This window comes from Moschus berezovskii, chromosome 15 (assembly GCF_049115385.1).
Source record: "Moschus berezovskii isolate FMDL1 chromosome 15, NW_MosBer_1.0, whole genome shotgun sequence".
Lineage (NCBI taxonomy): Eukaryota > Metazoa > Chordata > Mammalia > Artiodactyla > Moschidae > Moschus > Moschus berezovskii.
Genome location: NC_142474.1, coordinates 48516056 through 48528558, shown reverse-complemented (window position 1 = coordinate 48528558; position 12503 = coordinate 48516056). Strand labels below are relative to the sequence as shown.

The window sequence follows — 12503 nt, the reverse complement described above, 5'->3', positions numbered from 1 at the left end:
ACAGCAGCATATGTAGTATTAGTAAAAACTTGAAAATTAAAATGAGAACCCAGAAAAAAATTGTTTCATACTAGAATTCCCAAACTAAGTGGAGAAGACAGGAGTAACACAACAGGTCTAGACATGGGAATGATCTGAGGCAGAGGCAAAGAAACTGAATGGGTTTATACAATAAAACAGTAGAGTTCCCTTTCCAGTAAATTTAGGTGTTCAGTTAAAAGAAAATTTGAGACATTTAAAACAGCAGAGTGTTCACTGGAACTTCTGACGATACCAGAAATCTATCCATACATAGGCAAGGTGCTTAGTACATTACTTTGAATCAATGGGATAAATAGCAGCTGTTTCATGCAACTGTTTTATTAGATAAGCTGAGCACTCAAATCCTACATCAACACCTACCCTCAACAATCTTTCAAAAATGGATATTAAAAAGCTGGGTACTTTGGAATATTATGTATTTTTGAAATGTAAGATCTTTTATTATCAACATTTTCTTAGGCTACGGTTTCTTCAAACTGTTTGAAAGTCCAGCTTTGTCTAGTAAAATCTTTACCTATCAAACAAGAGAATACAGAAATGTTGAGAAGACTGGAAGATTAATGACCAACTAGCCTGAGATAGCTCCATTTTTATGATAAAGGAAGAACTTAACCACTTAACAGTACTGTTAAATATATTATATGAAAATGTATGCAAACAAAATTTTGCAATATTCGTAAGATTTAATACTTCAATCTGAATGGTTTACAAATTATATCCATTTTTACTCAGACTTCTTTGAAGTGGCTGTCTAAATACTTTAGTAGTACACTGAAAAGCAAAATTGGAATCAACAATGCAATTTAGGTAAAACAGCATAATATATCCATTACTTGCCTTCTCATAGATGTTTAAGTAGTTCAAAGAACTACCTCAATTCCTACTCTTAGGTTAGTCCTAGTAATTAGCATATTTAAATATTTCAAATTATAAAGGAGGTTTTTTGAAATATGTGAGACTAAGTGTTTTCTATCAATTTTAGCAAATACTTTTTTCTGTTTTCATTTGAAAAAAACAATTCACCATAAACATTAAGTTAACAGAACAATTATCTCTGGTAACTACCAGGTACACAGACAAGTCTTGGAGAATATACAGAAAATTAAAGTATTGCTAATTCAATCATATATTTTAAAGCATGCAGTTCAAACGTACATTTCAAAATGAAACAAAGACCATTCCTATACTGGGGATTTTATTAATTATGTAATTTTGCACACTTCAAATGAACTTTTGAGAAACTGTTACCATGAAATTTTACCTTCATTTATTTTGGATATGTCCACATTAGAATTATTAAGTTGCAGCGTGGCTTGCAAAGCAGGAAGCAACTGTCTAAGCAGATTTGGGTCCTGAAGTAATGGAGGTATTGGTGACTGTGGAACAGGAGAGACAGGAATTGCTGAAGCAGATGCTGGAGGTGCAGACGTGGGGTTCAGTCCAGAGGCTGAAGATGTGGAAGGAGTTGTGCAAGAGTGTGATACAGACTTGTCTCCTGATGTAGATTCTAAGGACAAAGGAGACAATAAGGCTGAAAAACATGACTTGAATACTGGAAATTGGAACCAACATCAAACAAGCAGGATCCATGCATGTGCCAGGCACCTAACTCAAGTAATCTCATTCCCAATGTAGCACAGAGGGGGCTCAGCAAATAGTTGGCTGACTAGATATGAGGTAGATACTTCATACTCTGATTTCACAGATGACAAAACTGTACAGAAAAGACTATGTAACTTGCTTAAAGTCACCAGGGAAGGCAGTGATGCTACCAAACCTGTATCTGAGTTTCAAAGCACCACTCTGCTTATTAGTAATGCTGTCTCCGATACATGTACAAGTATACCTTGTTTTATTGCATTTTGCAATTACTGCCTTTTTCAACCCCCCCAAATAATTGAAGGTTTCTACAGAAACTCTGTATTGCAGGTCTACCCACAACATTTTCCCAACAGCATTCTTTTTAAACTAAGGTACGTATTTTTAAAAACTGGAATATAATTGCTTTACAATAGTGTTGCTTCTGCTGTACATCACTGCAAATCAACCATATATATACTATATACATATACCTCCTCCCTCTTGAGCTTCCCTCCCACCCCTCTAGAGGGTATCACAGATTTTAGTCATAATGCTATTACTGCACACTTGACAGACTACAGTATAATACAAACGTAACTTTTATATACACCAGGAAGTCAAAATATTCATTTGTGATACTTGCTTCACTGTTGTAGTCTGGACCGAACTGTCAGTACCTCCATGGTACTGTCCTGTATTGACTACACTTCCAAATAAGGTTCCATTAAGATATAAAGGGACAATACAATTCTCGAAGAATTAATTTATATGCATCGTAAAGTAAGGTGAAAATGTTCATCACCACAAAAACAGTCTACTTAAATATGAAAATCAGAATAGGCATGATACTGAGCAACCCCAGAATGGACTAAGGATGTGATAAATAAGAGGAGACTCCTACTCTGAACTTTTATACTTAACAACTGAGTTTTAGAATTACATACTCCTTCTGGAATTAAATATATAAGGCAATGAACTATCTCTATTTGTATCATTTAAAGGTTATCATCACTAAAAAGATTCTTTTAATAGCAAAAAACAAACAAACCTCCCACAAAATTCCAAACTCAGTGTTTCAACGTACACACAAAAATGTATAAATCATGCATGAAAAATTATCATAATTTGAAAGCTGTCATTGCAAATTATTTACATAGATTTAAGGTAACTGAAATTAAAATCCCAACAGCATTTCTGGTAGTATTTGAAGAGGTATGGGTTAGTAAAAGCCACAAAACTCTATAAGAAAAAGAACATAGCTAGTGACATGCCATGTCAGACATAAAAACTTAAAATTTAAAACAAAACCAACTTAAAGCAGATTTAACTTTTGTATATACATTTAAGTCTTAAGAAACAGTAGAGGAAAACACAGAAAAATAACTTTGACGTGAGGATGCAGAAAATTTTACAAAGAGAAAAATAATTACACCTAAAGGACTGGTAACCAAAATACTTTAAAGAATTTCTACAAATCAAAGAAACACAAACAACAGAAAAAGGAATGAAAGACACGAAAAGACAATTCACAGAAAAACCTGAATGGCTTAAAAAACAAAAGATCCTCAACTTCATTGATAATCAGGAAAATATATATTAAAAAGCAACAGAATATCCTTTTACATTCATACTGAGAAAAATGTCCAAAAGTCTAAAAATACCAAATACTGATAAGGAGTAACAGAAACAGCATCTCAGGTGGAAGCTAAACTCATATAACTGCACTGGAAGATAATTTGGCATTCTCTAGAAAAACTGGAGGTACATGCACTTCATAACCCAGTTAATTCACCTTATACCTATACACCCTTAGAGAAACTCTATGTATGTAAATTAGGAGAAAACAGTCAATAGTTCTAGAAATGGTATTGTGCTTTAAAAAAAAAAAATTTAGCACAAAACTAGAAACAAACCACATATCTACCAACAGGAAAAGGAACACAAACTGGTATTTTTATATCGTCATATTAACACAGTCACTTTAATGAAGCAAAGAATTAAAAACAGAAGGTAACGACGTTTAGACGTCAAGATATCCATACACTCTTACAATCCTGGCAGAATGGCTGTTTTGATCCCCCCATAAACCCATTTCCTTAAGATTTTCAAGCTCATATACATTATACAACTGAATTAAGACTGCTACTATGGTATATAAAAGTTTCAGGAACACTGTATTTGAATATCACATTGCTACCTAGTAAGTACAAATCTTTAATTCCAATTCTAGGAACTAAACATTCATTAATCTTCATGGCCCCAAAGAAGCTGGGAATTAATAGCAAGTTTACTGCAAAATAAGAAAAAACCAAACCTTCTTTACCAGCCTTTTAACAACACCACTGTAATGGTCAAAAGAACTATGGACAACAGCTCTCTCAAACACAGACTCATATCTGCCTTCAGTACATTTCATGTATGTGCTGATCTCTTATGATCCATTTCAGTCTCCATATCTTCATTTTTGTAAGACAGATATTTTCATTTTACAAAGCACACATTTTAAAGGAGGGTCTGTAAGTCTTAGCGGACTGCTTACCCCGCTCAGCTTTGCTTTCAAACATTTGTTTGGACTCAAACAAGTACAAAGAAACTTGAAGGAAATAAGATCTTTCCTGTGAAAAGTTACTACATTTCATGAGGCAATTCTAGACAATAGCAGCAGTTTTCTCCAGATCATTATACCTTCAGTTCAGCTTAAAGAATAAACAGTTTAAATATCTTAATGATGTTTAGAATGAAACAAGTTCTATTTTTACTTCCTTTACGAATCTCTCTGAAATGACCCTTTTGTTGCTTTTACTTAGGTTTTCTTCTGCCTTCAAGGACAGTAGTTGGAGAAGGTGTCGTTTCCAAATTTGTTTCAGTGCTGCTAAATCGAGACTGGAAAAATTAACAGGGGCTTAAAAATTCTTCAGTGTTATTCCTCATTCCATCAAAAGAAGAACACTCCAAAACAGAAAACTAATACATATCACTCTCACAGAGATAATGTAATAATGTAAATAAATGTTTATTTATCCCATGGAGACATGTCTTTCAGTTTTGTAAGAGATTACTGATGAACAGTATGGAAACCAGTTGACACCACTCAGTATTTATAGGAACCTTCAGCAAGTAACATTTCTAACGGCCAAAAATCCTTTTTTTAAAAGGTTCGATTTTGAGAATGACTTTAGCAGAATTACTCATGAAGTTTAAAAACAAAAAAAAAGATACAAGAGCTCCATCCCAGTTCTAAAGAACAGAATGGGGGTGGGGGAGTCCAAGAATATGGTAAACTTGCAAGAGCTCTATGGGTGATTCTGGTACACCTTGTTGGTTATGAAAAAAAAATATTGGAAACAAAATCAAAACAAAATTTACCACAAACATGAAGGAATAATGAAGAAAGGGCATGATCAAAGACAGGAAAGCTAAAATGCTTTTTCCAGGTAGGTCTTCAGCATGCTATATGTTCACAGCTCCACTCACTCTACTCTTCCTAAAAGACACACCTATACAAATGCCCTCCCAAAGTACATTACATCTTTAACATTTTTAATATTACTTGCCCCAATCTAGAAGTATAATTGAGAACAAAAGATCATATGTGATAATGAAAACATAAAATGCTACCCTGAAAGGTAGTCTTATCATCACTAAAATACAGAAGAAAGCTATCGGTTGGGTGCCGCTCCTCTACGTTCGGAATGCCCTAGCACAGGTATTACTCAGCATCTTCTATTAGATAGTTTATTATCTCTCCCTTTTATCAGAAAATGAACTCTTCCAAGAAAAGAAGTTTGTTGTATTTATCTCTGTAGCTCTGGTAGCAAAACGGGATCCAGCACCAAAATGGCATCACCCATGTTTCTTGACTGATGCCTGACTTGGCAAGAAAGGCGCAGGTGCATGTGTATGTGGTCCTCTTCCACATACACGTGTGAACCTTCCTAGGTTCAAACCTTAAAGTGGGGGAGAAAAGTCTAAGATCTCCAAAAACAACTGATAAAGCAGACAATGACCAGCTTGCTTTGTTATTTTTCATAAAGCCAAGTAATACTGTATAATTTTAGAAACAAATATAACTTATCTAGACCTAATTCAAGAAATCTGAATCTTAGAAAATAAAGACAGTGAATTTAAGTAAGAAAATCAATGCAATGTTTTATATTACAAAGCCACTTCAAAAAGTGGTTCTGCTTAACATCAGCTTCTAGTCTCATTCTTTAAATGAGAACTTTTCAACTTTTCCAAGCATTAATTTTGCAGGTTGCTTTAAGTCTATTTTTTTCAGTTGTTGGCAAAGCAATGGCATCTAATTTTAGCTCCAGCATTTTTATTCTGTGTCTGACTTTTTTAAGGAAATGTAGCAATGTCATCCTACCATATTTTAAATTTAAAATGAACTAAGTTACTTTCCTAACTGATATTCAATGATTTGTAATTCTCCAACCAAGTCTTTAATATAAGCCATAAAATAAGTATGTTACCCTTTGATTTTAAACTGTATATATTAGCTTTGATAAAACTTTTTTGTCTCTTTATGAATTAATCATTTATATTTCCAATTTTTACCAGTAGAGGGAGTAATCTACCAAAGACTAGACCATTCACGTAGAAATGTTATCATAACCTAACTTTTCAAGGCTTAATACCCACTCACCTCTTCTAATTATAGATACCGTTTCAAAATACTCAAAGACAGCATATACTGAAGTCAAAATTTTCTGACCCACATTTTTCTGGTATGCCAAATAACTCTTTCTCAATCTGCAAAAAGTATCTAAAGAGATTCTGCACTTAAAGAATAAAAGGTAGTGACTACATTACTAAACAATTTCCTACAATGTTCTGACAGTTGCTGCAATAATAGTGAACAGGACACAGGAACAAAGCTCAAACAACTGATGCAACGAGGGCAGCCTGCATGTTCCACTGTGTAGGAATGGTTACATAGGCGGGTACAACATGGAGAAATAAGGGAAAACAAAGTGTACAATAAGAGAAAAAGCCATGAAATAGCTAGGTGACAATACCTGGTATATAATCTGTGACGTGACTTTATTTTCTAATTCATAATTTTAAATCTTATGTCTGTCCACAACTTTTTAGGCATTTAAAATGTACATAAAAATAAGTATGGTATTGATGTTTTATAACAATTATGCTTTTGCAACTTGTTTTTTTTTTAATTCAATCAGGAAAATCACTGATAATACAAAGGATAAACCTACTTTAAAGCTTAACAGATTTTACTTAAGTGACCTCCATAATAACCATCTTACACACTTTTACCAACTGTCATTAATCTTAAAAGGGAAAAAATGTCATTTTAATTTCCAATACTGAATTGGTAATCTTTCTCTTGAACTTTCATGCTGATAAAACATACAACATACAATTAATGATTTTAACCATTTCTGGGTTTACAATCCAGTAGCATTAAGTGTATTCACACTGACACACAACCATCATAATTCACCTGCAGAACTTTTTCATCTTTCCAAACAAATGCTGTACACACAATTAAATAATAGCTCCCCATCTCACAAACCCTAAAGAGGCACAGCTCTACTTTGTGTTCATGAATTTGTCCATTTGGGGTACCTCATAGAACTGGATCACAATAGTTGTCCTTTTGTGTCACTGAGCATAGTTTTTAAAAGTTCATCCATGCTGCAGTGTGTATCGCAATCTTGCTACTTTCTAAGGCTGAGTAATACTGCATGTATATATATATCACATTTTGTTTACCCTAGGATCATTTCCGCCATTTAGCTATTGTGAACAGCGCTGTTGCGATCCTTGGTGCATAAGTATCCATTTGAGTCCGTGGCTTTCAACTCTTCTGATTACACTTAAGCAAGAATCACTGGAGGATCCTATGGTAATTTTATGTTTCACCCGTTGAGGAACTGCCAAACTGTATTCCACAGTGGCTGCGTTTCAATGTGTAAAGAGTGATATTTCACTATGGTCTGATTTGCTTTCCCTGTTGACTAATGATGCTGAACACCTTTTTATGTGCTTACTGGCCATTAGATTATGTTCTCTAGAAAAATGTCTTTTGAACTCCTTTGCCCATTTCTGAACTGGGCTGTTCACTTTCTCGTTGAGTCATACAACTGTATATTCAGGATATTAACCCCTGATCAGATGTGACTTAACAAATGTTTCCTCCCACTCCATGGATGGTCTTTTCACTCTAGAATGTCCTTTGAGGCACAGGTTTTAATTTTGATTAAGTCCAATTTATCTATTTTTTCTTCTGTGGCCAGTGCTTTCGGTGTCATATCCAAGATATCAGCGCCAAATCCAGTGTCATAAAGATTTTACCTTGTTTTCTTCTAAGAGTTTTATAGTTTTTATCTCCTAAGTTTAGGCCTTTGCCCCATTTTAAGTAGATTTCTCTAACTATTCTAAAGCAAGATGGACAATTTAAAATTCCTCTTTTATAATTGCTGGTTCATATCCTTTGCTCATTTTTCAACTGGATATTTTTTTTCACACTGATGAATTCTTAATGTATCTGTAATATACTGTGTTTTAAATATGTTCCAAATATTTTCTCCTAATTCAGTATTTGCTTTCCAACCTTTGTTTCTTGTATCTCTGTCATAAAGAAGTTTTATGAACTTTTTAAGGCAAATGTGTTTTGAGTCTGATTTAAAAGATCTTCCTTGACTCTCAAGTTATAAACAAATATTTTCTAATGTTCTTTCACCACCAGTATTCCCTCTGCCCCACTATTCAAAATGCCATCTTTATTAATGTAATTTTAGTAAACTCACTGACTAAATCAGACTAACCACCCCCTCTCCGTTAATGTCCCCAGTTATTCAAATACCTGAGTACCTCTATGGCCAATTGGTCTAATTTTACACAAACATTTAGTAATCCTAAAAGTAATTTAAAGCTAAGCAAGGAAGGGCTGAATGGTGGCCCGCTTAAAACTAGTTATAACCTCCTCTGTGGGCTTACTGCCTTAACATACACTGGAAAGTCTGAGTTCATTTTAATTTCACCCAGTCTACAAACATCATCAAACACAAAAAGGAAGTTTAGGTGACTAAGTTATACCTCATATTAAGAATGACTAATCCCTTTCTTATTAGATTAAGACTACAGAAAGTGAAAGTTGCTCTGTCATGTCCAACACTTCGTGACCCCATGGACTATACAATCCATGGAATTCTCTAAGCCAGAATATGGGAGTGGGTAGCCTCTCCAGGGGATCTTCCCAACCCGGAGATCGAACCCAGGTCTCTCGCACTGCAGGGGGATTCTTTACCAGCTGAGTCACAAGACTATAGAAACAGCATGTAACGGACTGACTCTTCAGACATGCTAAACTTTCTGAGAAACTACTTAAGGCCATTGACTAGGTCTGCTTCTGCAGCTACTATTTACTTTTCAAACTTATTTAATAAACTATAACTCAAAATTATTAAACAAGAAATTTTAATCTCTTCTGACTTTGGCACTTGTTTGGCCAAATCAAAAAACAAGGACCCATGTCTCCTGCTTATTTTGTCATTTCACAAATCTGGAAAGGAGGGTGGAGTCAGGACCAGTTTAGAATGGTCAATGGGCTACCAATCTGTAAAAATTCAACTCCATCATTTTTTAAGCACAGAGTTTCTCTGTACTTTGTTGTCCAATAAAGTAATATTACCAACAGATGTTCAAATGTTACTATAACAAAGATATAAATCTGTAAGGAGGTAACCTGATACCCTTGTTTCACCCTAACACTAGAATTATTCTCTGCAATACCAAATAGCTTCACAGCTCCTCCACACTTCTATCACTCAAGCAAGCACAGACTGATTTGTCTTTCGTTCTTTTTAATGGAAGATACACTGGCATTACACAGATCTAAATCTATTTCTGGTTTCTTTAATTAGATCACAACATATTTAACACTTCTTCTCCAAATACATTTTTAAACTATGACCAAGGCAGGTGCTCCCCCAGCCCTCAACAGCGCATTACCATTCTTTCAGTTATTTATTCACATATCACAAATACCGACTGCCTATTCTAGGGATATAGAAGTAGTCAGGACAGAGATCCAGCTCTTGTATTATTAGAGCATTCTATTGCTGACACCCTTAAAATACAGATTAGCTATACTATTAGCACTTAAGACCTTCTTATATGAACCATCAACCTCTTAATTATTTGTTAAGGAAAATCCAAACAAGGAAATCACTATGTTGATGAGAAGAGTCAACAGGAAGCTTAACTGAAATAACACAGATGTCTCCATTGAGGGAAAAAATGTATTTCAAATTAATGGACCTTTTTACAAATTTAGACTAACTGGAAAACAATCTGAAAAGACCCAAATTGTTACACAATTTATTTAAGGGAATAATATTGTTTCAATTCACATGCAAGGGGAAATACTTGGAAGTTAGTACTATTTTCCTTATACGCACAGGCAATTCCAAGGTAATCAGGTTGCTTCCTAGAAGCTTAAAATTGTATGTAAAATTCCCACATACAGTTTGTGATCAGCAAAGACACTCCCTAGAATGTAAACATGAATTGATCTGTAATCTCTTTCATGATGTACAATTTTATGGAAAGAACATGGATTTTGGAGAAACCGCATCTTACACCGTACATTTAGATTTTAGCAATGTTCAAGCTTTTCATATCTAACAGACACTTCTTTTCCTCACAATGTTGTGTTAAACAATAAAATGTATACAAAATATTCAGCACCAAACTAGCTATACAGTTTATTTTTATTAAGTTTCTCAGGAATGGTGCTTGAAGCACTGAAGGAGGGCAGGGAATGAAAAAAGTATAAAAAGCAGTAAATCATAATGCCTAACCCTACAAAGGACGGTCTAATTGAAGGAACTAAAATAATAAAGTGGTAAGTGCAATAACAGACCAAAAGAAAAGTGTTTGAGAGGTTAACTGACGCTGAGAACAGAAGGACATCATAGCTGGCTCTAAAAAAAGCAAGAGTACTGAGTTCAACAGAATGGGAATGGAGGAAAAGAATATATCCTTCTCAGCAAAGGATCAAACCATGAAAGAGCATAACATGACCTAAAAAGAAGTACAAGTTTTTAGCAGATGAATTATATAAATAAGAGTAAAATACTGGAGATCAAGCTAGTTAAGACAGACGCAATCAGACTGTCAAGGACTTGCTACTGTCTTATTGAGAAGTATGAACTTTGATCCTTTGGATAAAACCACTAAAAAATTTTAAGCCAAGAAAGAACACAACCCAGTATAATGATGTCACTGGGAAGTGCACAGACTGGCTAGAAGGAAGCCCAGCAGTTATCAGAGGTTATTTCAAGACCCATGATCTGAGTCTCATGGCAGCGGCAGTAGCAAGAGGAAGGATATACATGAATAAAATCTGGAAGAATCCAAGAGTTGTTGATGGATGGGTAGGGGTAGAAGGGCAAGAATGTTAACACAGAGTAGTTGGGAGGATAGTGTTATCGCTGAGAACCTACAAATTAGGGGAAAGGGAGGCATTTGGTACACATTAACTTCTGGATACCAACTACTTAGATAAGGAAGCAGACGTGTCTAAGTTAGAAATAAAGATTTGGGAGTCACTTATGTAGACAAAGTAGTCATAAGAATTGCCACCCAGCAAATGAGAACATGTTAGGGGGAAAGAGAAAAGAAAAATAACACAGTAAGAGACTAAACTCTATTGACATTTAAGGAGCAAGAAGAGAAGAGTGGGGAAATGAAAGAGCAGCAGTATTCTAGAAGTCGGAGAAGAAAAGAATCCCAAGATGAAGGTAAGAGCTAAAAAAAAAAACAGGCTGTTAAATGAACAAGAGGTAAAATGAGATAAATACCAAAGATCTTTTTTAAGGCCAAAGGATTTTTTTTTCAAACTGAGAAAGGCTTTTAAAAATAAAACGTTCTGTAACCAAAATAAAACTGACAAAACTAGAAAACCAAACTTCCTTCAGAAAGTACTACTAACTAACAATTAATGTATTAAATCAGATTTTCTAAGAAATTCTCTTTCGGAAATTTAGTTCTGCATCAGGGCAAATATAACTTGTACAATGAATTCTGATATACCATCTTTGGGGAATTTGACAACATTTGGAATATCCTGTTTATGTACTACGCACTGTATGATAAAGTATGGTTTATTAATATGTAAAAACTGCTACAGGGAAATTCAAACAACATACATAAAAGGAGAAGAAACTACAAGCGAAAGAAACCCAAATACTTAAATCCTTTGTCAACAAATTAAGTCAGTGTGAAACAGTGGGCCTGACATTACAGTAAAAGCTTAAACACTCATTAGGTCCATGTCACATCTCCTAAACCCAAACGAAAGAAAAATTCCTTAACAGTTAACTGATCCTAATCTGCCAATGAGTCTACTCATTAGAGCGATCTGTTTACTTATTGCCTTTAAATTTCCTTAGTTTCATAAAACGGTGTTAAGTCTGGGACTGGTGACTGGTCTATGCAAATATGCTTATCCCATCACCATGCTTCCCATTATCCATCATCTCCCAGTTTTTTTCTAACTTTTTTTTAACATTCTATGGTTATTAGCACAAAGCTGGAATTTGGGTTGCAAATTTTAACCTCTACTCTTTCAACTAAGTCCAAATTCAGACATAAGACTCCTTATCTTACGGCCCATAACTCAGCTGTCTAATTCACAAACTGAAACCAATAGTTGCATGTTATGTGGAAATGACAAGTTTTTAAATGTCTCTATTCGTATTAAATTTTAATGAAAATTGAGACAATTTCTTGACTAAATCATGAAGACAATTATCACAAAACACCCAAAATTACTTGTATACAAGTGTGATGGGACACTCGTTTAGCTTTAATAAGTTGTTTTATCCATTACGGTTATAAATTAAGCA

General features: G+C 34.5%; 1 protein-coding gene across 9 annotated transcripts in view; it reads right to left on the bottom strand.

The window, feature by feature from the left end:
- Positions 1-12503, bottom strand: part of WAC (WW domain containing adaptor with coiled-coil) — an 80389-nt gene that overhangs the window by 13385 nt on the left and 54501 nt on the right. For all 9 annotated transcript variants that reach the window (XM_055430090.2, XM_088844047.1, XM_088844046.1 and 6 more), the window contains one exon: positions 1304-1549. In XM_055430090.2, coding sequence (XP_055286065.1) covers positions 1304-1549 — 246 coding nt within the window. The remainder of the gene's footprint in view (positions 1-1303; positions 1550-12503) is intronic.